This window comes from Pecten maximus, chromosome 17, assembly GCF_902652985.1.
Source record: "Pecten maximus chromosome 17, xPecMax1.1, whole genome shotgun sequence".
NCBI classification, from domain to species: Eukaryota; Metazoa; Mollusca; class Bivalvia; order Pectinida; family Pectinidae; genus Pecten; species Pecten maximus.
This window is the reverse complement of record NC_047031.1, coordinates 27,592,507-27,618,473: the sequence shown is the minus strand read 5'-3', so window position 1 is coordinate 27,618,473 and position 25,967 is coordinate 27,592,507. Positions and strand designations below refer to the sequence as shown.

General features: G+C 37.7%; 1 protein-coding gene across 1 annotated transcript; it reads right to left on the bottom strand.

Moving 5' to 3' along the window:
* Positions 1-517: 517 nt before the first annotated feature.
* LOC117315440 (zinc finger protein 2 homolog) lies at positions 518-25,967 on the bottom strand. Its single transcript, XM_033869628.1, has 4 exons — positions 25,855-25,967; positions 12,250-12,753; positions 5,389-6,062; positions 518-3,900 (listed from the first exon to the last, which is right to left on the bottom strand). The coding sequence occupies exons 2-4, from the start codon at positions 12,339-12,341 to the stop codon at positions 2,393-2,395; spliced, it is 2,274 nt and encodes a 757-aa protein (XP_033725519.1). The 5' UTR covers positions 12,342-12,753; positions 25,855-25,967; the 3' UTR covers positions 518-2,392.

Genomic DNA, 25,967 nt, shown 5'->3' with positions numbered 1-25,967 from the left:
CCCCAAGGGGTTTGGGTCAGTCCGACCATTTGTACAATTTTGAATCCCCACCCTATAATGGTGCTAACAAACTATGAGCGATATCCATTACTTAGTTTCAGAGAGGAGACCGTCTATATCTATTAAGACAAATTGACCCCTTTTGGCCCCGCCCCTCAGACCCCTTTGGGTCCCGCCCCTCAGGCCCCAAGGGGGTCACCCCACCATTTGAAAACAAATGGTTCCAAATAGTTGAAATTAATAGAAAGTTATACATTTTTGTGTAGTTAAACGAACTTATATAGCTTTTATTATTCAATACAAAAATTGATTTTAACTAATATGACATGTAAACACAGGGGTCAGGCGAGTTAATATATCAATCAATTTTACTTACTACACTGCTATATCACATAATAGTCTAAAGCATACAATGCAATCGTCACAGGGTTCTTTGTAAGTGAACAAGCTACTTGCACAGAAGATATCTATACTATTTGATCTGGTTTTGAAAAAAAAAAGACACGTTAAATACATATTCATGTCAACTTTATTCAGAAGAACAATTAAAATTGTAAACAAATCAACTATCAAACAGTCAGATATCATTGTTCTTACGCTTATAGTTCCTAAAATAAATTTCATTATGTATATTTTGTAAAATATCGCAATATATTGCAATACAATTTTAGCAAAAAAAAGCCTTACTTTTATGAACAATAGATTTGATATTAATGGGCATGACAATTTTTCGAAGGGGAACTACATATTTCAGTTTGTTACAATTGCTTTGAAGTCACATATTGTATTATTATTAAACTAAACTTATGATGAATATGGCAATAATTTGGCCCAATAATTAATGGCAATTTCTATTTCCATTTCATAAAATATCAACCTGATACTGTAACTCCAATTAAACAGACAAAACATAATGACAATGGATGTGATTAGGTCCAAACAGTACTGGTCATTAAAGGGGCATTCCTTCGTTTGAATAAAGTTTGGGTCGTCAACATTGAAATTCATGTTAAATGTGTATTTTTCCTAAGTAGAAAAAGTTATAATCTTTACATTAATATAACAGCTTTACTCTCAAGAGAGACAAAAATTCTTCGAAATTTTTTAATTCGACCCGAAGTATCACTAACTACAGCAAAGACATACGGCATTTGTATAGGATACGCCTTTTCCCCCTGTACATTTCGGCGTTGATTCTATTACATGTACGCACAAACACTCATGCTATAATTCTCATTCGAACACAGGACGTGGGTGTTATTCAACTCCAAAGACAAGAAATAATACAACTGTTAAATAACATTCAGTTAATACCAAACGAGGAACAATCTTTAAATGCATTTCATTGGTTGACACGGTGACCTTTGACCGGGACTATTTCCTTTAAATCACGTAGACTAATGGTTTTGATTGGCTAACGCTTGCAGGCCGCTTCACAATGTCAAGGAAATTACGAAATTGTCAGTTTTTCATATCAATCAGTGGTAGTTCACTTTAGGTCATATCATTAAACCCAAATGATATTGTAAAAAGAAAACACGTCGACACGTTTACACACTTACAAAACACACAAGCTGAAGCTCGTGCTTTTTGTATCTTTTAGAAAATTACTAACTCGAGTGAAACAAAAAATACCCATACAACGATCTTTCATTGTGTAATCTCTATTCAAACAGATAAAATAATAACCATAGAAGTGATCAGGCCAAATTATTACTGGCCATTATTTTTTTCATTGTGTTAAAAATCAGCTAGATGCTGTAATGCCCAATAAACAAATAATGACATTGAAACCAGCAATTACAATTAATGATGTCCTTATGACATTTTATTAACATAAGAATAAAAACAAGCAAATTAATGGAATTAATACTCCCCGCTTTCCTGACATGTTGTAGGTACTGTAATTTTTTCTCCGTAAAGGGGATGACATCTAGGGTAGCGAGCCAATCATGTATTGTAGAACACTATAATGGGGATGACATTTAGGTTAGTGTTGTGGATGAATGTTTGCCTTCACACGAAAGTGTGCCTTAATTTAAATTAGACTACTTACTGAACACCTTATCACAATAATTACATGTGTAAGGATTTTCTCTTCTATGTCTCTTCGCACTGAGCCACTAATAACAAACATCACATTTTTTTCATCTGTATGAAGACGAAGGTGCAGTCTCCTCACATTAAGACTTGTCACTGAACCTTTTATCAGAAATATTACGTTTGTACGGGTTTTCTCCTGTATGGACACGAAGGTGTCTCCTCAAATGAGACATGTTACTGAACCTCTTACCACAAACATCACATTTGTAATGTTTTCTCCTGTATGGACACGAAGGTGTCTCTTTGCTTGAGACTTCTCAATGAACCCCTTACCATAAACATCACATTTTTACGGTTTTTCTTCTGTATGGACACGAACGTGTCTCCTCAGATGAGACACCCTACTGAAACCTTTATGACAAACATCACATTTGTTCGGTTTTTCTCCTGTATGAACAGAAAGGTGTCTCTTTACTGAAGACTTATCACTGAACCTCTTACCACAAATGTCACATTTGTATGGTTTTTCCGCTGTATGGACACGAACGTGTCTCCTCAGATGAGACACCCTACTGAACTCTTTATTACAAACATCACATTTATACGGTTTTTCTCCTGTATGGACACGAACGTGTCTCCTCAGATGAGACTCCCTATTGAACTCTTTATTACAAACATCACATTTATACGGTTTTTCTCCTGTATGGACACGAAGGTGTCTCCTCACATTAAACATGTTACTGAACCCTTTACTACAAACATCACATTTGTACGGTTTTTCTTCTGTATGGACACGAATGTGTCTCCTCATATGAGACATCCTACTGAACCCCTTACCACAAACATCACATTTGTACGATTTTTCTCCTGTATGGACAGGAATGTGTCTTCTCATATTAGACTTGTCACTGAACCTCTTACCACAAATGTCACATTTGTATAGTCTTTCTCCTGTATGAATACGAACGTGTATCTTCAAACCATACTGGCCGTTGAACCCCTTACCACAAACATCACATTTGTACAGTCTCTCATCTTTATGGTCAAGAATGTGTCTCTTCAAAGATGACACTTCACAGAACCCTTTACCACAAACATCACATTTGTACGGTTTTTCTCCTGTATGGACACGAATGTGTCTCCTCATATGAGACACCCTACTGAACTCTTTATTACAAACATCACATTTGTACGGGTTTTCTCCTGTATGGACAGGAAGGTGTCTTCTCACAGAAGACTTGTCACTGAACCCCTTACCACAAACATCACATTTGTACGGTGTTTCTCCTGTATGAATACGAAGGTGTGTCTTCAAATCATACTGGCCTTTGAACTCCTTACCACAAACATCACATTTGTACAGTCTCTCTTCTTTATGGTCACAAAGGTGTCTCCTCACAGAAGACTTGTCACAGAACCCTTTACCACATATATCACATTTGTATGGTTTTGCTTCTGTATAAACACAAGGGGGTTTCTTTGTAACATCCTTCGACTTGCATCCCTTACTTTTCTCTTTATGCATTCGGACATGGCGGTGCAACCAAGACCTGGAAGTGAAACCTTTTCCACACTCATCACAATTATATAACTTTGCCTTTTTATGCAGCAGGTAATGCCTCAAGAACAATGACTTAATGTTGAAACCGTTACCACAAACATCACACTGGTAATAATTTTCTCCATCTCTTTTATTGCGGCTACTACGTTTCTGCTCTTCTGCATTGTACCTTTCTTTTTCGCCAACATCACATTTTGATGTTTTGTCCTCAAAGATACTCTTTTCTTCTAATTGCTCGTATGATATTTTGGCAGATGATTTAAATCTGGTATCCAGTGTAGCCAAATGTGAGGCATCTAAAACGAAAGATAGGATCATGTATTTCACACCGAGCCTAGCAAAGACATTTATAACATTTCATATTACAGGGGTGCAAAATTTGTTTCAAGCCACTTGTCCTAGGTAGGTAAGCAGAGGTAGAAATTCACCAGGGCGAATGCAATTTCTACTTGTCCCATACTATGCTCAGTATTTGTTTCAGTAATATATATATATACACTATATATACACTCACATGGATATTTCAGTAACTATGGCAAAATATTGAAAAAAAATTGAAGATAGATTTCAAATAATTTCCTATTTTTTAACTACTTCTCTTAACAATTGTTTAAACTACAGGTGGACCAAATTCTGTCATTCTCGAAAGAAGAAAGAGGACTTCAATTGATTATATTTTATTTTGATTGTTTCCCCTCTTGGACACACTTTCCCTCATCCTCATTATTTGTTTCTGTAACATTAGATCTCAGTTGCCTAATAGTAATCTAGGCCAAATTTGATCAAAATCCATTAAGTTGTCCTGAACTAGTAGTGATTTTCAAAATTTATCTCTATTTAAATTATTTACCTCAATTTCCCCTATTGAGCCCCTCCTCTCAGGCCCAAGGGAAGTCATATCCTTTGTTTCGATATTAGCAACATTATCACAATTAGTTCTTCTTTGCCCAATAAATGCATCAGACCAAATTTCATCTAAATCCATTCACGCATCCAGAACTAGTAAAGGAAATGTTGACAGACGCCGGACCCTGCATCATAGTACAAGTTCACAGCCCTCAGGCAAGGTGAAAAAGTCCAAAAGTTAGTCATTGAATATTTCATCATTCAACATTATCATTCAATATCAACAAAGTTAAAATTACTTACAATCCATAATTGAATTAAACCAATTTATATTACAATTTAAATTGCAGTAATGTTTTTGTACCGTTTTCTGTTTATTTTTTAACAGTCTAAAAAATATTTGTGAAGTGCTGGTCAAAATGAAACTTTTTTTTCTTAGATTATGGAGGGAATTAAGTGTTCAAGTATTTTTTTCTATAGCAAATCATCTCCCTTTAGATTGTGTTAGCTAGTGTTGTTTGTGTTGTTTCAGAACTGTGCACGTGTTGTCTTGTAGAAAAGGCACTCACACACTTTTCTCCTGAATGAAAGTTCTAAAAAGATGACTCGTATGCTCTTGAATCTGATCTCGACATTAGGAACTTTTAACTCACATCCGCATATTACAGTGTATCACCGTCGCGGAAGTATCAGAAAGTTCGGGTGTCTGGATTCTGAGATAATCTACATCAATGGAAGAAAAAAAGGACAGAAAGACAGAAACAATTATCACAATGCATGGACCTAATAGTAATGGGTAACCATGATTGAACATTTTAGGGTATGAATTTGTAATCTGTCCTTAGATTTTTCAGATCGATTATACACCCTATTCTCGTTATTGGGTCCTACTCCTCTAACTCCAATCAGACATATAATGTAATGGATTATTTCCCTACCTTGATTTTCAAAGAATTCTCCTTTGTTTGACTCTGTTGTATCAGTAGCTTCTCCTATACTTGCCTCCCCTGGGTCAGTAATGTCTATGTTTATCTCTCTTGGGTCAGTAACTTCTCCTATGCTTGTCTCCCTTGGGTCAGTAACTTCTATACTTGTTTCAATTGGGTCAGTAACTTCTCCTATGCTTGTCTCCCTTGGGTCAGTAACGTCTATACGTGTCTCCCTTGGGCCAGTAGCTTCTCCTATGTTTGCCTCCCTTGGGTCAGTAACTTCTATGTTTGCCTCCCTTGGGTCAGTAACTTCTCCTATGCTTGTCTCTCTTTGGTCAGTAACTTCTATGTTTATCTCCTTTTGGTCAGTAAATTCTCCTATGCTTCCTTCCCTTGGGTCAGTAACCTCTATTTGTATCTCCCTTGGGTCAGTAAATTCTCCTATGCCTGCCTCCCTTGGGTCAGTAATTTCTTCTATGTTTGCTTCCATTGGTTCATTAACTTCTATGCTCGTCTCCCTGAGGTCAGTTACTCCTATGCTTGTCTCCATTGGATAAGTGCTTTCCCCTGATACCAGGTCTATCTGGTGCTGCTTCCAACATTCCTCCTTGGTTTTGGTTCCTACCATCTGCTGTACCAACTCCCAGAATTCTGGGTTGCCCTCGGGTATGAAGGTAACAGCTCTGTAAGACAGATAAATAACATAACCATGACAACCTCAACAAGGACTTTGGTATCATATAATTAAAACTAGTATTCATTCTTAATCAAAGTACTGACAGTACTGAGGGAGGCGTTAATCAGATGAAAAGATGATATTTGAAATAAAGCAAGAAGAATGATTAAACTGATATCAACATGATGGGTGATATATACATTCAAGAGTGAGGTTTTGAGTAGTTAAACGTTTCTTCTCCAGAGTTTAAAGCCAATTAGATGAAATGGTTTTCAATCCTGATGGACACACAGTGTAATGGTTTAACTGTCTTGATGTACACAATGGTTTTAACCATATTGAAGTTTCAAACAAACTTCTACTAGAGTATTTAAACATATCCACTTAAGTGTTTAAAGTCAACACTTTTAGTTAGGTTGTTTAACAGTGCTACTTATTGTTTAAACAAGCTTCCACTTAAATAGTTAAACATTTCTACTTAAGTGTTTCAAACAAATTTCTGTTTTAGTAGTTTACATTCATACTTAAGTGTTTAAACCGTCCTGATGAACATAATGCTTTTAACCATCCTGATGACGGTCTTAACTGTCCAATTAAGTTTCAAACTTCCACTTGTCCAGTTCACAGAGACTAGTACTATTGAATTGCATTATCAAAGACTAATTATTATACTGATCTACAAACAACTGTCAATTATACTGTTGTGTATTAGAATAGTATTGTTATTCACATGGTTCTATTAATATTGTTTAACATGACAGGTTAATTTTTTATTTAACATTTACAATGTATTTACATTTAAGAATTAATCTGTGCACTTAAGTATACATGTAATTCAATATGAAACAGAAATGACAAGAACACATATAATTGTTGATATGTTGAATACATGACAGCACCTAGTCATAGTTACAACTTTTGAGTATGATTTAAATGAACAATGGAAGTACTAATTACAAAAAATGTTCTTTCAACGAAAAAACAGAGCTATACAATTATAATTATGATGATTTATATTGTTTTTTGTATTATGAGCCGCCTGTCAAAGGATCATATTTTGTTAATCCTGTACATACTGTATTATAATAACATGTCAGCATAGATGTGTGTGTATATATATATATATATATGTGTGTGTGTTTTATCTCTACAATGTAAGAAGTTTTACAGTTTTGAACAATACTTTTTGACAGACACATTGTATGCTGAATGTCTGCATACGTTACAGGAGTTAGCTTCCGACATAAATTCAAATGTTCTAAAACATTTTCGAGAGTTGGCTCAAACATTTTTGTCCATTTATTAGCCCACCATCATCAGATTATTTATCTAACAATCATTTTTTGTGACGTTGGTCCTCCCTTGCCCCCTGTGATAAATATTTAAATCACTGCCTCCGCTAGGTATCGAAGCCGGGGCCTCTAGCTTACTAGTCTTACACTCAACCAATTTAGCTAAAGAGAAGATCTCTCTAGCTGAGCGGTATATTGCGGCTAGTATTAATACCAGGGTTGCAATATAAACAATTTCACAGCAATATTAATATTTATTGAAGATATTAATGCTTTATTGTGTTTTTCTTCTTGCTTAGTTTAAATTAAGAAAACTAAGCTTATCATTTCCCAAAACCTGTGTGAATTATATTAAATTCAAAAATTCATTATATATAAATTGATACGGACGAAATAGAACACCTAGATGGGACTAAATGGGTGTTCTTGGATAAATAAATATATGATTTATCCATATATGTAAAGTAGGTGTTAAGTCACATCTGATTTTATTGTATTTGCACCGAATTCTTGAGACACTTAACGGTGTCGGATATAATTCCACGTTTTCATATAGTAGCGCGCTCCGGCCCTACGCCAGACATGGTGACAGGGCCAGAGAAAACTCGGGCTATTTATCAATATAACACAAAAGTTTCACAGCTTTGTGTACATTACATAAAATAATTTGAAAAGGTTACATTTATAGCTTAAGATTAAGACAAGCTGGTTAAATCATCAGTTGTAAAAATTGTCATGAAATGCCATTTAGATATGAAAATATTCCAATTGTAATTAGTTATGAGAACTGAACGTAGATGTCTATGGTATGAGTCTTTATTATTAATACTATAACCAACTGCAGTTAATATTATTCCAAAAATTCCAAATTCTGTATAAACATCACGAATGTCGGAATGACCACTACGACTAACAGATACGATAGTTTTGTTAGCTTTATAAGATAAACGATCGGATTTCAGCATACTATCACTGACCCATGATACATGTTTTTTTATGAAATACTAGCTGCGATAACGTAGATCTGGACGACAATATGTCTGTCTCAGAGCAGTGTAGGAAGGGTATGACTTCGTTCTAATGATGCAGTCTGATCAGGCTCTGAATCACTAACGTTAATCGTAAACAAAGTTTAGTCCTAAGTTATTAAAGAAAAAATAAGGTAAACATGTGAACAAACAAACTTGCCTTTAATTCGTGTTGATAAATATACTCTATTGTTTGTTTGTTTTTGTTTAACGTCCTATTAACAGCCAGGGTCATTTAAGGACGTGCCAGGTTTTGAAGGTGGAGGAAAGCCGGAGTACCCGGAGAAAAACCACCGGCCTACGGTCAGTACCTGGCAACTGCCCCACGTAGGTTTCGAACTCGCAACCCAGAGGTGGAGGGCTAGTGATAAAGTGTCGGGACACCTTAACCACTTGGCCACCGCGGCCCCAAAAATATACTCTAGTGACAAACATCACACTACAGAGTTTCGGATGAAGCCCGTATCCAAAAGGCGCTCCCATTTTGACCGATTGATCATGTGATCAGACGTGAACAGACGGATCACGTGATCGTTGATTTAATTACATATTTTGATACAAAAATATGACATCCAAAGAGACAATTAAATCTTGTGTAAGTTACTGATTTCTGATTTCGACTTTACAACACACACAACAAAAATGAGACATATGGATACGAAACTCTACAAGTAAAGCTAGACTAGGATAGATGTTTACGTAGAAAATAGCGGTAAAGTTGCGACATCATTTTAGTAAGTGATTGAAACAACTGAACAAAATAACTATTTTGTCGAGTTTTTTACGTCAGATTTTAATGTTTTTATTCTTGCAAATACCGATAGTTTGTGAAACGAATATCGGTACGGTTCTTGTACCGAGTATACCAGTTGCTAACCCTTCTCGTACTTGGAACTCTGCGATGATTTTTTGATAACAGGCTACCACCAGACGTCTCAAATATATACATTTTTCGTGTAATAGCACTTTATTTGAAGTCTTGAAATTTTTCATGAATGCATATATAGTTTAACTACATCATATATGAACCAAAAGAAACTGCAAAAAAAAAAAAAAAAAAAAAAAACTGTGAATGGTAATATAATGAAAGCGAGAGGTTTTGACGTCACATCTCGTAGGTGATTGTAACATGACAGGCGTAAACGTCCCTATAAAAATATAAACACATTATGTGGCGGTTGAAATATTATCTCTTCAATATAAATCCATCTTTATCTATTTATTTTCTTATTCATGCAGGTCGTTGGTTTTCACTTACAATCAGATACGCGTAAAATATTCGACCGTCTGTAACCTGCGTACTAGCTGGCCTACTAACTGACCAGAGTACTTGTGTGCCTACTAAGCTTATGTGTACTGTAGATATAATGTTTTTGTTATAATTAATAGGCTCTGGTGGCATTCAAAATCGATGTAAAATGAAATATATTTCTTTTGGGGGATTTTATGAGAATTATATTAAACAATTACAACATTCAAAATATAGATCTACTATCGAGATAAATTGGTTGTGTATTGTGTCGGTATGTACGAGTTGTCTCCCGTGATTACGGAGATAGCCGCTTGAGGTACCAAACGATTGGTTCCGCAATGAAATCCTATAGCTGATGCTATAATGTGAGGCACGCCTCCCATAAAAAGAGGCCCCATGGACCTGTATGGCTCATCTCGCATTAATCTGAGAAGTGAGTTAAAGCTGAAACATCTTCGATTTCAATAACTTGAAAAAAAATATTAAAGACCTTAATATAAAGAACATAGGTCATTCATTTGAATTTCAATGCCCTAGACGGGCAGCAGCCATTCGTCCAAGCATATCACTGGCCAATGTCATCATTCTCAGCCTCTTAAATTTTCAGAAGAACTTGTTTTATTGTTTTACACTGTGACCCTGAATATAAGACTAGATTATTCATAAATTTACACAAATTAGGTAGCCCTTTATCCCAGCAGATAACATCACCAACAATAAGTCTCTCGGCCTCTTTGTTAGCTATTGAGATGAAGACATTTGAAAATAGGTTAAGGTCACTCATTTCAAAAAACTTCATAGCCTTACATCCCAGCATTATACAGGCCCAACATCAGTTCCTTTGGCCATTTTGTTATGAGGATAGGTATATCCGGTTATTCAAATTGTTTTAGAAAATTTGATCCCCGAGACCTTGAATAAAGTATACGTAAAAGGTCATTCATTTGAACAAACCCTTCATCCCAACATGCTGCTTGTCCAATGTCAGGTATATTAGTGCTGCAACGATACGCTTCCTTCAGTATACGATATCATACGCTTCCTTCAGTATACGATATCATACGCTTCCTTCAGTATACGATATCATACGCTTCCTTCAATATACGATATCATACGCTTCCTTCAGTATACGATATTATACACTTCCTTCAAAATACGATATCATACGCTTCCTTCAGTATACGATATCATACGCTTCCTTCAATATGCGATATCATACACTTCCTTCAGTATACGATATCATACGCTTCCTTCAATATACGATATCATACACTTCCTTCAGTATACGATAGCATACGCTTCCTTCAGTATACGATATCATACGCTTCCTTCAGTATACGATATCATACCTATCGCGATACTTGTCTCATGATATCATACGTATCATGGTACATTTATTTTTCAAAAATCAATAAAAAAAAAATTAACACTATTTTTTTCAGCTTCATATATATGGAACCCTATTTTTCTAAATAGTGGTTTAAGTGAAGCAGGCGGCTCTTTCAATTCTTAAAATTCACTCGATGAAAAGCACTTTCGCTGCCATGTTTCGGGTGACAAAAATGATGCAGAAAAACCAGAAAAATCATGATCTTGAAAACTGGGGGCAAAAATGTGAGAGAAAAGTACTGTGAACAAACCATGCTGTTCATACCACGTTATATATATATTGTCCAATGGATTACCGTTGCAACACTAAGGGCTATGTATGAGCCTGTTGGTTCTGAGAAGAGCAAACAACTGATCATGAACCTTGGTTATTTAAGCCTCAAGTTATTGGGCATGATCACTGGAGTAACACTTGACCAAACACAACTGAACCGTGGTTAATTAACCCTAGAGTTATCAGAGCATGTCTATTGGTGATACTTGACCAAACACAACTAAACCTTGGTTAATTAACCCTAGAGTTATCAGGGATTGACCACATGAGGGACACTTGACCAAACACAACTGAACCTTGGTTAATTAACCAATTATCAAGGCTTATCAAGTTACTGTCTCAGTATACCTTCGCTCCTACGTTTTTAAAGTAGTTGATTCAATTTACTAATAAATGTGCCTGGTATGTATACCACTTGAACTGCGTCTACCATCAAACCGTCATCCCATACTTAATAGCCAAAAAAGTTATTTAAATGAAATACAGTGTAAGGGTCATGAAAGTTACAGTTTTGGTAAATCACTTAAGAACCTTCCATTTATGAACGGCATTTGATTCTACCTTATTTGGATCTTGAGAAGAAACTTTCTTAAATATCAGTCAATTTGACTCTTTTTGCCCCTACCCCCTAAGTCCCCTGGGGGTGAGGGACCATACAAATCACACTTTTGATTGACGTTTTACCATAAAAGGTTTTTGTGAAGTCATGAAATCTGTTCAGGGGATTCTGGGGAAGAAGTCAAAAATGTAAATTGTTTACTAATGGTCAGACCCATGACAGATAACACACAAAAAATGTGATTAGAATAGGTCATTTGAGATTTTGAAAATCTGATAGAGTCTAAAACAGTATTCAATGGGTGAGGACCATTTTTATCCAACGAGCTATCAACAGAAATTAGCACTTGTAAGTTACCTTACCTTTACACATGCAACTGATTTTTTTATCCAGTACTTACCGACGCAAATGTGTGATCTCGTAAGAATTCCATTGCTGTCTTTGTATTGGTCTAGTAGTACCAGAAATGACTGATGATTTTCTTGTTCTCATGATCACATTAGCAGCATATATTTCTATTGTTTGGAAAAATGGCCTGTTCACTACCTAAAGTACTCCTGAAATCTTTTCTTATACATTCTCTTTACTATCTTTTCCTGTCCTCTTCACTCGTTACTCCTCAGATCTTTTCCTATATCCTCTTCACTAGATACACCTCAGATCTTTTCCTATATCCTCTTCACTAGATACACCTCAGATCTTTTCCTATGTCCTCTTCACTAGATACACCTCAGATCTTTTCCTATGTCCTCTTCACTCGTTACTCCTCAGATCTTTTCCTATATCCTCTTCACTAGATACACCTCAGATCTTTTCCTATGTCCTCTTCACTAGATCCACCTCAGATCTTTTCCTATATCTGCTTTGTTGTCGTCCTCCATCTCATTAACTCAGTCTGTTCAATCTGAAATGACCAGTAGATAAAATTTCTACGCTATATCTCCAAAAATATTAATACTGTATATATATATATTTCTCTCGATACAACTACGACAGGAAATTTAAATTTATACCTTCGGATCACCAACACATAGTGTATATGATACATCGTGCCAATAAATATTTATCCTGCAACTACAACCGCATTATCGGGATACACACACCATATATATTTTTCTGTATACGACAGCGACATAAAACAGCTGTATTTTGGAATCTAAGCATGTGTGTCGATTCAATTAAACTATGTATACTTCCAAGTGAAACAACGTTTAAAAGGCGAACATATTTGGATTATTATTGATACTGTTTCACTTCAAAATGATTATTTTTGATGACAGCTGTTGCAGGATAAATAGAATACACGGTCAGTGTCTTAAAATATAAGCTGTTTTTTTACTAGGGACAGAAAGACAAAAGTGGCTCGCCACTTTTGTCTTTCTTTACCCACGCCAAAATAAAGCTTTTATTTTAAGACACTGACCATGTATTCTCTATATATAACATAGTAACACATGAAGGAAGACAACTTTTTGACTCATGCCCTGATCATGACTGGGCCTAGAACTCACGATTTACGGCATCAAATCGCCAAAAAAAAATCAGAAATACCCACAGCTTTTACTGCTGCGCCGATCAAATCAACATTAGTTCTACTGATGTATTGAGCTATTAAAACCGACTGAAACAGTAAAAGACATGCACAGATCAAAATCAATAACAAGAGGCCTATAGGCCTAAACGCTCACCTGCTGTAATTATAGTCCCATATCATTTTTTACATCCCCCTACGAACCAACTAGAGGCTGATGGCCGCATAGCTGGTGGGCAGTATATTACTAAGGCTCTATCTCAAAGAATGTAGGGTTTAAATTTCTGGAGAATGTGATTCTGGAGATGACATTACATAATATTGTCTACTTATTGAGGCAATCTAGACAAAAATAATTTGCAAATGAATACAAGGTCCACACACAATATCAGCAATACAGCCTAGTGATTTAGGCACCAAGATATAGACACATATTTACTATGCTTTATAAATTTACTTAAGCATTGAGAAATGTGTACAGTACATGCATTTTAAAAGATACCGAATCATTGGGAATTATGTACAATAACAGTTTAGGAAAGAATATTACAAATATTGACTAGATGTCCATTTCTATTGCCCTAATGTAATTATTGAAAAAGTAGGTCACATTGACCTAATTTTGCTCAACATTTGTTATCGACATGCCTCTCTCATCCTAAGTGTCCATTTCTATTGCTCTAATGTAATTACTGAAAAAGTAGGTCACAGTGACCTAATTTTGCAATATTTGCTATCGGCATTCCTTTCTCATCTTAGATGTCCATTTCTATTACCCTATCATAATTACTGAAAAATTAGGTCACAGTGACCTAATTTTGCAATATTTGCTATCAGCATGCCTTTCTCATCCTAGATGTCAATTTATATTGCCCTAATGTAATTATTGAAAAAGTAGGTCACAGTGACCTAATTTTGCAATATTTGCTATCAGCATGCCTTTCTCATCCTAGATGTCCATTTCTATTGCCCTATCATAATTACTGAAAAATTAGGTCACAGTGACCTAATTTTGCAATATTTGTTATCAGCATGCCTTTCTCATCCTAGATGTCCATTTCTATTGCCCTATTGTAATTATTGAAAAAGTAGGTCACAGCAACTTAATTTTGCAATATTTGCTATCAGCATGCAATTATCATCCTAGATGTCAGTTGATGTTGTCCTATCTTCATTCCTACTTTTCATTTGCACAAGTCACAACATAGAGCAATGTAAAGACATTAAATAGTATCAATGTGACATGCTTTCCACTTACACAGTATCACTACATGATATATATGTATATGACTAATGAATTAGAAACCTTTAGACTCTCTCCAAATTTGGTTTAAATTATCAGAAGTTTTCTGATATTTACCATATTTACACAAGGTTCACTTAATACCTAAAACACATTTGTCAACAGCTAGTTATCAGTGATTTAAAGCTAGACACTGGGTAACTGGGCAGCTCTGGAGATAGGGCTCCATTCGATTCCCAGACCTCTGCTGCCCTTTATCTAATTAATTTCATTGATTTCCTGTGTGACCCTAAACCAGCAATACTATGGTTTCATGCAGAGATTAAGGTAACAGGTTTTCTCATCAAAACCAACTGGTATCAGATAGTAGAAAATCCAAAAGCCTAGTTATCTTAAACAAAGAAATGTTCTACAGAACTGAGTACTGTATAATGCTGCTAGCAGCCAAGCTAGTCAGCTGCCAGTTCCCCCATTTGGGACCCCTATCAATAACTTAAAAAAATATATATGTGATATAATTTTAATTGTATAGGTATATGTTGACAAATTAATAACATATGGAATGCATTTGCTACACATTTGTGTACCCAGGACTTGGGAGTGTGGACCCTGCTTTCTTAAGCCCCTTTTTATTTTTTATTTGATTAATTATAGATATAAATATGAGTTAAGAAATAACAAATGTCCTAAAGCTATTGCCTCTCCAAGCTGACCCCTTACCATCTATAATGGCGCCCTACATGAGGCCAGATGCCAGCTGCATTATCAGCATAGGAGGACCATGTGATTTAACAAGAGGCCCAGAGGGCCTGTATCGCTCACCTGGTTTCATGATATATGAAATAAGGATGATGCTTCAGTATATTTGTCGCTGGTATTGCTATGTCAATATATATCATAAGCATTTTATATGGGTACATGTACATTGGTTTTATTTTAATACTAAAAATGCCAAAAAGTGCATTAATCCATGAAATGAAATGGACGTTTGGCGTGACCCCATAGGGTTGCTACCAAACAAATGTGAGTGATATCCATTGTTTAGTTTCTGAGAAGATCTTGTTTGGACTTATTGACCCCTTTTAACCCTGCCCTCTGCCCCCTGGGGGGGTCAGCTCCTTCCTTTATACAATTTTGAATCTCTACCCCTACAGGATGCTACCAGTCAAACCATTGCTAACTTTCAGAGAATAATTTGTTTAAATCAATTTAGCCAAATTGACCCCTTTTGGCCCCACCCCTCAGCCCCCTGGCGGCCTGGGTCAACCCCAACATTTGTACAATTTTGAATCCCCACCCCATAACCATGCTGCCATACAAATGTGAGTAATATCCATTGCTTAGTTTCAGAGAAGAAGTTGTTTAAACAAATTGACCAATTTTGGCCACGCCTCTTAGGCGCCTTGGGGGTCAGCCCCACCATTTTTACAATTTCAAATTCCTACCCCAAGGTGATGCTACCAGTAAAATATGAGAGATATCCATTGTTTGGTTCCAGAGAAGAGGTCAATTATATGAATATAGCCCGATTGACCACATTTGGCCCCGCCCTTCAGGCCCCTGGGGGGTCAGTCCCATCATTTGTACAATTTTGAATCCCCACCCCATAGTGATGCTACCAGGCAAATATGAGTGACAGGCATTGCTGGGTTTCAGAGAAGAAGTTGTTTATATCAATATAGCCAAATTGACCACATTTGTCCCCGCCCCTCAGGCCCCTGGGGGGCCAGCCCCATCATTTGTACAATTTTGAATCCTCACCCAATAGTGATGCTACCAGGCAAATATGAGCGATATCCATTGCTCGGTTTCAGAGAAGAAGTCGTTTATATCAATATAGTAAAATTGACCACTTTTGGCCCCGCCCCTCAGGCCCCTGTGGGGCCAGCCCCATCATTTGTACAATTTTGAGTCTCCTACCCGTAGGGATGCTTCTGACCAAATTTGATCAAATTCTGATCAGCGGGTTCTACTTAAGTAGGTATCGTCAATATATAAAGAATTTAGGGCATGACCTAGAATTCTGGTGTCAAGCTGGAGGTAAATTCAGCTTTGCGCATTACTGTCTGAGACAGAAACTGCCAAATTTGGTACGTAAACATGCACAGGTCGTGTTGTATATCTGGTTGGGTACCTGTGATTTGACCACAAAATCAGGAAACTTCATATGTTTGTCACACTCATCTGATGAGGAATGTACTAAGTATGTACAGACAAATGTAGACCTGGTCAGGAACTTGGCAAGTTTGTATCCCCAAGTTACCTTGATTTTTTTCGAAATTCCACCATATAGTATAGTGCAATGGAATAAATCCAGGGGTCATCCTGATCCAAACCAGTTCGTAGGACAGGACAAGATTTTGGAGGGACGGATAGGTATTTTAAATACTTACCTTAATCAGGTTAATGCGGCTGTTGGCGTCACTTCTATAAGATTTCACCTTGACGTCATTAGGTATACATGCCGTGGGCGCAAGCGTTCCGTCGCCTTTGAATTGTTCAAGGACGGTGTCCATCCAACCGAGCTTTTGGCTAGGTATTGGATGAAGCGTCTAACCTTAAAGATCTTTGAGGATTGCCAGTGAGCTTTAGTAGTTATAACATTAATTATATATTTTCCCATTTATTGTAAACAATGGCAGAAAAGCCAGATTTGCCAGACAAGGGATTGAACTTACCTCCACCTTTGAAAGATGATCAAGCTGTAAGGGCTAAGGGTGGTGAGCATGTGAAGTTTGAAGAGTCTGCTGAGATTAATCTCTCAGAGGAGCAGATGATAGTACTGCTTCAGAGGATGGGCAACTATGTGGTCGTCCCTGTTGCAGATAAACCTGACGGCGTGAATCCACACCTACCTATAAAACAGTCCAGGTCAAGGACAAGTTCCCTTGCTCCTGGTGACCACACCTTCAATGAGGCTAGTTTTTATACTCGTCCTCATCAGGTACCCAAATTACCCTCTTTCTCAGGGGAGGATCCTCCCATGAAGGGGGATGTTTTATATATGGACTGGAGGTACGAGATTCGCTGCTTAATGAGCGATTCTGAGGTTACATCCAGTTCCTTAGTTCAAGCCCTAAGGCGGTCACTCAGAGGTGTAGCCCACCGAGTATTGGTGACCATGGGGGATAAGGCTTCTCCTAGGGAAATTTTAGCCAGATTAGATGCACTGTTCGGTGATGTGTCGACGCATGGCATGATCATGCAAGAGTTTTTTAATTCTAAGCAAAAGCCAGACGAGTCGGTCACCAACTTTGGGTGCAGACTTGAAAGTCTACTACAGACTGCTATAGATAACGGGTCATTACACAAGGCTGCAAAAAATGACTTACTGAGGCATAAGTTCTGGACCTCACTGCACTCAGATAAACTTAAGAGCCAAACGCGTCATAAGTATGACATAGTTACCAGCTATGAGGAGCTCTTAAGAGAGATTAGGACTGTAGAAAAAGAACTAAATTTGGTTTCAAATGCTGGTAGTTCGGATAATAGTACTTCACAGCATAAAGATAAGAGAAAAGGTCAAAGTCATGCTGTCTCTGTAGAGGTCGATCAACAGCAGACAAGTACAGCTGATTTATCCAAAGAGTTTGAAAAGAAATTGAAACTTCTTGAGGATAAAATGGATACCAAATTTGATGAGATCCTAAAAAAACTTGATAGCCATAGACCGCATAACAGTCAAAAGTCAGGTCAAGGTCCTAATCAAGGTCAAGGTCAAGGTCAGGGTCAAGGTCGGAAAAAAAAGTTTTTTAAGAATTCTGGTCAAAAGTCAGGTGAGAAGAAGAACCCAAACTAGTTACAGTCTCTGCTGTAGGCCAATCAGAGGCTGAATGTAGCATAAATGGCCAAACAGAGATATTGGATAGACTGTTAGGTGTATCCAATACGGGTTCTGTAGTTTTAGAAGGTAAGAAGATCAAATGTCTGATTGATAGTGGTTCCCAAGTGTCCACAATATCACAAACCTTCTATAACAGTTTGAAGATTAAGCCTGAACTTAGAGATTTAAGTACCCTAGGTCTAGATATTACTGTTGCAAATGGTTCTGCCCTGAATTATTTAGGGTATATTGAGTGCGAGGTCCAGATACCGTTTATGCGGAATGCAAAATTTAACATTTTGGCTTTGGTAGTACCCGATACTGATTACAACATGCAGTGCCCTGTATTGTTAGGTACTAATGTTATTAGGGTTATTAAAGATTCTGTAGCAGGTGATTTCTTTACAATCCCTACTGAATGGAAAACCGCCGTAGACAGTATTTCATGTTCATATGGTGTTAGGTCCCTTAACAAGAAACCTCTAAGGGTAGCCCCATACGAGTCTACGGTGGTAAACGGTATGGTAAGGGATTTAGATCCGGGAGTAGACAACATAGTCACTGAAACCAACCTTGACATTTCCAACCTTAAATATACTGTGTGCCCACGAGTTCTCAAACTTAAACATCAAATGTCGAGTACCAAGATCCCAGTAAAAATTTGTAATGTTACGGCTAAGCCTATCATTATCCAACCAAAATCATTGATTTGTTCTGCTAATCAGGTACAGGTTGTAGATAATTTAGCATCTAATCTGTCACCTGCTGAGTCTACAAAATCAGTGCCGGAGGAGCTTGGTATTCAGTTAAATACAGAGAACCTTAGTGCAGAGCAGCTAGAAAGGGCACATCAGGTACTTGGGAATTGGAAACATGCATTTTCAACCAATGCTTTTGATATTGGTTGTACTGACCTCGTAAAGCACAAAATTGAGCTTTTAGATGAACGGCCTTTCAAACAGCCGTATCGTAAGATACCACCTGGTATGTACGAGGAGGTCAGACAGCACGTTAAGGAAATGCTAGAAGCGGGGGTAATCAGGGAGTCTACTAGTCCCTATTCTTCTAACGTTGTTCTGGTACGCAAGAAGGATGGTTCATTAAGATTCTGTATTGATTACCGTATGCTCAATTCGCGTACCCGCAAAGATGCATACATGCTACCACGTTTCGATGACACAGTAGATACTTTGATTGGTTCAGAATACTTCTCAAAGTTAGACTTAAGGTCTGGCTACTGGCAGATCGAGATGGACGAGCGTGATAAAGAGAAAACTGCCTTTTCTGTTGGTAATCTTGGTTTTTGGGAGACCAACAGAATGGGGTTTGGTCTCTGTTGTGCTGGTGCTACGTTCCAAAGAATGATGGAAAAATGCATGGGGGATATGCATCTAAGAGAATGTCTTATTTTCCTCGATGATATCCTCATATTCTCTCGTACCTTTGATGAACATCTAACAAGGTTGGAATCTGTTTTCGCCAGACTTGTACAACATGGCCTCAAACTAAAACCTTCCAAGTGTGAGTTTTTTAAGACATCTGTGGCATATTTAGGACACGTAGTGTCTAAGGAGGGCATAGCTACAGACCCTGAAAAGGTGTCTGCAGTCAAAAATTGGCCTCGACCTCAGAACGTAAAGGAGCTTCGTCAGTTTTTAGGGTTTGGTGGGTACTACAGGCGGTTTATTAAAGATTTTGCTGCCATAGTACAGCCACTGAATTTACTTTTACAGGGTCATGACCTACATAAGAAGTCAAAGGTCAAACCCAAGGTCAAAACAAAGGTCAAATCAAAGGCAAAGCCTAAGAAAAAGGCAGAATGGGTCTGGGGAGAATCCCAGCAGGTCGCCTTTGATACCCTTAAAGAAAAACTGATGAATCCCCCAGTTCTGGCTTACGCAGATTTCTCTAAGCCATTCATCCTCCACACTGATGCTAGCATCCTAGGTTTAGGTGCTGTGCTATATCAGAAACATGAGGATGGCGAAAGGGTTATTGCATACGCAAGTCGTGGTTTACGGCCTAGTGAGCGGAATTACCCGGCACACAAGCTTGAGTTTTTGGCACTGAAGTGGGCGGTCACAGATAAGTTTCATGATTATCTCTATGGTAATTCATTTGAAGTTGTGACGGACAATAACCCGCTTACTTATGTGTTGGGAAAAGCTAAGCTTGATGCCACCGGTCATAGGTGGGTTGCCGCTCTAGCCAATTACAATTTCACTCTGTCATATCGGGCTGGGAAGAATAACGCCGATGCGGACGGTCTCTCTCGCATATCTCAGGTTGGAGCTGATGTTGTTAAGGCTATATGCCAGTCAGCCGTCACTGTAGCTCCATTAATGGAAAGTATAACTGACATTTCTGTGCCACATTTGGCCAATGAGGGTACAGCATTGCCGGATAAACTTGCTACAGTTGACTGGAAAGAACAACAAAAGTTAGACTCAGATATTGCTAGGGTTTTGGCCCTTAAGAGAACTGGTTTTCATCCCAGGGGGAAACGGCTGAGTGAAGAAACTCCATATGTCCAGAAATTACTCAGAACTTGGAACAAATTGAGTTTACAGAACGGTGTTCTATTTCGCACCATTTCTCTTGACGGTCAGGATTCCAAACAGTTGGTGCTGCCAAAACAGTATCATTCCCTCGCCCTTAAAGGTGTTCATGATGATGTAGGTCATCAGGGGAAAGAAAAAACACTTTGGTTAGCAAGACAACGCTTTTACTGGCCAGGGATGGAGAAAGATGTAAACAAGAAAGTAGAGACCTGTGGTCGCTGCATTAGAAGGAAAACTCCAACTAAACCTACAGCTGAGCTGGTGCCTATACAGACGTCGAGACCGATGGAGTTAGTCTGTATTGACTTCCTGAGTCTTGAACGGTCATCAGATGGGTCAGAAAGTGTTCTAGTAATCACTGATCACTTTACTAGGTATGCTCTAGCCATACCCTGTAAAAACCAGAAAGCCTACACCACAGCTAAAGCACTCTATGAGAAGTTCATAGTGTACTATAGTTTCCCAGAAAGGCTCCATAGTGATCAGGGCCGTAACTTTGAAAGCGAGGTTATCAAGCAGCTTTGCAAAGTGGCCGGGGTTAAGAAAACTAGAACAACTCCATACCATCCCATGGGAAATGGTTCAGCTGAGAGATTCAATAAAACACTCATAGGGATGCTAGCTACCCTAGATGAGTCCCAGAAAAAGGATTGGAGATCCTATGTAGCACCAATGGTCCAGGCCTATAATGCAACCCGAAACGATGCCACGGGGTATTCTCCACACTTTCTTATGTTTGGGTGGCACCCCAGGTTATCGGTGGACGCTTTCTTAGGAACTGACCCTGGTCAGCAGGGTGCAGTTAATCCGAGCTCCTATATCGGAAAACTCCGGAATAGGATGGATGTAGCTTATAAAGCTGCTCGGAATGAGGCTAACAAGAATGCTCAACAGAATAAAGTACGGTATGACCGGAAGGTTCGAGATTCTAAGTTAGAGGTCGGAGACCGAGTCCTTGTCAGGAAGGTAGGTCTGAAAGGGAAAAACAAACTAGCTGACAGGTGGGAGCAGGAACCCTGTGTGGTGATTAATATCCCCAACAGTGATATCCCTGTGTATAAGGTGACATATGAAGGGTCAAGAGGTAAGAGTCGTACCTTGCACCGTAACATGTTGCTACCTTTTAACTCCATTCCATTGGAAGTTCCCCCTAAGGTGCCTGTTCGAAAGATCGGGCCAACCAAACAGCTAGTTAGCCCTGACCTAACATCCTCATCAGACTCCGATACGGAGACCGAGTTGCTTCCCCTTAAGCACCTAAGACGTTCCACTAGGAGGAGAACGAACCGAGAGGATCTGACATCAGACTCTAATCAAAACCGTTCTGAGCCCAGTAGAGAAATCGAACAGGGTTCAGACACGTTTGAGCCTGAGGGCAGTATCATCACACCAGATCCGGAGTCGGATATACAAGTAAGTGTTGATGTGCCCTTGTCAGAATGTGGTTCTTTCGTGAACTCGGAGAGCTCAGAACAGGTAGATCAATGGAGCCCTGAAGCGGTTCAGCCCCGCCGTTCTACACGAACAACTAAGCCTCCTGATCTATACGGGCAATGGGTTTACCTCCTACAGAGTCATTCATGTCTGTCGTAAACTAACCAGTGTACTTGTCTACAACCCATGTCTTTCGATTGCAAGTAACAATTATATACCATCACTGTTATTTGTATTAGTCTATAACTTGTATTTTAATAATTAATATCTTTTAAGTTTGTGACAGTCTAGGTTGTGACAGTCTATAGACTGGCTGGTAGGGATTGGCCCAACCGTCAGGGCGGCTGTACAAAAGTTAGTATTGTTATTTGTTAAACTTTTTATTATTGTATATTAACCAATTTTAAAATATCATTTTCATATATCTCTGCTTTGATTGATGGTTGGGGTTGGTATGGATTGTCCAAACCGCTCTCCCCATTTGATCAATAGGGAGACCAATACTTGAAAAAGTGTAAAAATTGGTTAAACCAGCTTATTTTTGTTTGCTGTCTGCCGACCTCCAGGATCTTGTCCAGCAGTTATGGTAACATGTAAGTGGTGCCATTATTGTGAGTATAGTATTATACCTACGTATGTATAGATACTGCAGGAGAGGAAGAATATATTGGGTCATATATATAGGCGTATATACCATACACCATTACTACACACGTTATTAACTTAACATAGGATATAGTTTTACCTGGGAAGGTTAACTTGCGGATATCCTGTGTAGTGTACCCATGAAACTTCTGGTCATGTTTTCCTAGTTATGTATCCCTGTGGTCAATACAGTATCAGGGTGAGTATTAGGACAATATGTTATTGTTACTAGTGCAATAATTTATCTGTTTACCTGTTAACCAATTTAATATATGTTAAGCAGGTATTTATGTAATGCCAGGAGTCATTTCATCAGGGAGGGGGAGTATGTAGCCCTTGGGCGCTCGGGACATGCATGTGTCAACTACATGTATGTCCCGTGCGTGCAAGGACTCTTCTCAAACGTCATCGTATGAGAGAGGTTCGATTGGATGAGAGTGTTGCACGGACTTTTCGTCCTATTCCCTGCACATATCATTCCTGTTCCCCGCTCCCTGTTCATTCTCCATCATGCCATTGGACAGAGCAGACAACATTGTAGCTAGCCCTGGTAAGTCTGTCTTCATGTATATTTTATATAAATGTAAATTTCTATTGCATAATTGTAACCGTGGTCGCGTTGTGTACTATTGTCGCTTAAATATATTGTAATTGTTCCGGTCAATGTACTACGTCCATGTTATATGTTTTGTAGGTCTTTATGCATAATAAAGAACCAATATACTGAACCTGGTGTTTCCTTGAATTCCTCACCAACGGTTACATGAAGAAGAAGTCAATTGTTGACGGACGGACGGACGGACGGACGGACGACGGACGGACGGACGACAGACGCCACGGTATGGCATAAGCTCACCTTGGTACTTCGGACCAGGTGAGCTAATAATACATGTACTCTGAGAGTAATTGTTTCTAGTTTTTGCTTACTTATTAATCTGAAAAGTGTAACTGATCTTAGTTTGACTATGGAAGCATATTTAATTTGGTATGGTAATAAAATACAACAATCCGGATCTTATGACACAAGATAATACAGAGTGTGTTACAAGAAGTACATGTAACCTATTGAATGGAAATAAGAACTCATTCAGAATTGGATTTAAATAAACAATCAGGTGATGTGAAAATTGGTCTGTCATGAAATTTCAGCTAATTAAGTTTCCAATGAATTTTTGCTGAAGTTACACTGACATGTTGATTTCATTTAGAATTTAATTCCAATAATCCACTTATTGTTTTTGAGACAAAATCTAAATTTGATATCATTCATTCTAAAGTTATATGAAAAAAGATCTGTTCATATTACAGTAATATGCATATGTACCACTATCCACTGACATGATTGGGATTACTGTAGACTACACTCGCTTTGTGGATATTGACAGGCTATCATATTTATTATATACAGGATATGTAGCTAGCTACTGGTATTCATAGCCGCAATGAAAATTAAAAAAATCTATTCAATCCATATATATTAATTTTTGATTTTAGAACTATAATGGAAATTTTGGGACAGCATGGCACAAAATGTCATCTGGACACTTTTTTTGCAGTTTATCAAAAAATTGATTATGAAAAATATTGATTCATTGCCTTGACTTCAATTAAATTCATTAATTACTTCAAGTTTGGAGTTTAAATATGGACTGGTGAGAAAAAAAATCACTATTTTTACAAATTGTTAAAATGAATTGTTTTAAAAAATAAAGTTCCACAACAATTTTACATAAAGAATCAAACACAGTATTTCTATAGTTAAAAAACTATAAATAACAAGAAATCCTTATATTGATTATAACTATTTATAAGTATTTTTGCATGTGTTCAGATAATCCGGATTTCCGTTTCCCGGCTCTTTCTTTTACTCACGCCCTATGCGAGCGACTCTGTTTACAATCTGAATGTGAAATCGCGAGGTTTTAAAAAAATAAATTCAAACACTTCTAGGTCACATACACCCATCATATTTCATACATTATTCAATTATGTACTGAAGAATAATATTTCGGGTCCTTTCTCTTCAAAAACAGATAATTTAAGGTAAATTTAATTCCATTTCGGTAGTTCGTCCACAGGCGTCTGAAGTTCTGATAGTAAACTGAGATATAATACCATATAAAAATTAAGAGTATATCTACTACTTTTTTTATAGTAGATACTCTTATTTTTTATATGGTATTATATCTCGGTTTACTGTCAGAACTTCAGACGCCTATGGTTCGTCTCAATCGAAAATTGGGCCATCAATCGGGTATTTTAATAATTATTTTAAAATACTTCTAGGCAAAAGAAATAAAACAAATTTTACCTCTGACCTCTATACACACCAAATAATACTATATTTGGTCCATTCTCTTGAAAAAATATCGATTTCGGGTCCATTATTGGCCATTTCGGTAATTCAACTCGGACGACAATCGGGCCGCTAATCGCGAACGATTAAAAAATCGAGTTAAAATACTTCTCGGTCAAATAAGCCCCCAACATTTTATATATGATACAGTTGGGCATTGTAGAACATATATTCGGGTCCGTTCTCTGAAAAGAATGCTAATTTAAGCCCCATTTCCCTCCGTTTCGGTAATTCCAAGTCCGTTTCGGTAAATATCCAAACCGCCAGACGGGTCCTGGTCTGGTTAGTTTCCTCTGGCCCCGACACATAAGGAAGCTGACCAAACTCGGGATAACAAGTGTTAGCCAACTGTAGGATTGTGTGCATTACAACCGATAATTGTATCTAAATTGTCTATAAACTTGTGTCCTACCTTGTGTGTAATATATATCTCCTAATGCACTCTCCTATTATACGTACATCTAAACAGCAGGCCTACATAAACGTAAAGTGCAGGAGACAACAGCAAAACGCGAGTTATCTTCC

What these genes read in the sequence shown, in the direction of transcription:
- LOC117315440 (XM_033869628.1), bottom strand. Translation starts at nt 12,341, where the DNA reads ATGAGAACAAGAAAATCATCAGTCATTTCTGGTACTACTAGACCAATA. An exon ending in GAGATCACACATTTGCGTCG is followed by an intron (nt 6,063 to 12,249) that starts GTAAGTACTGGA and finishes TCTGTCTTACAG; the next exon opens with AGCTGTTACCTTCATACCCG. An exon ending in AGAATTCTTTGAAAATCAAG is followed by an intron (nt 3,901 to 5,388) that starts GTAGGGAAATAA and finishes CTTTCGTTTTAG; the next exon opens with ATGCCTCACATTTGGCTACA.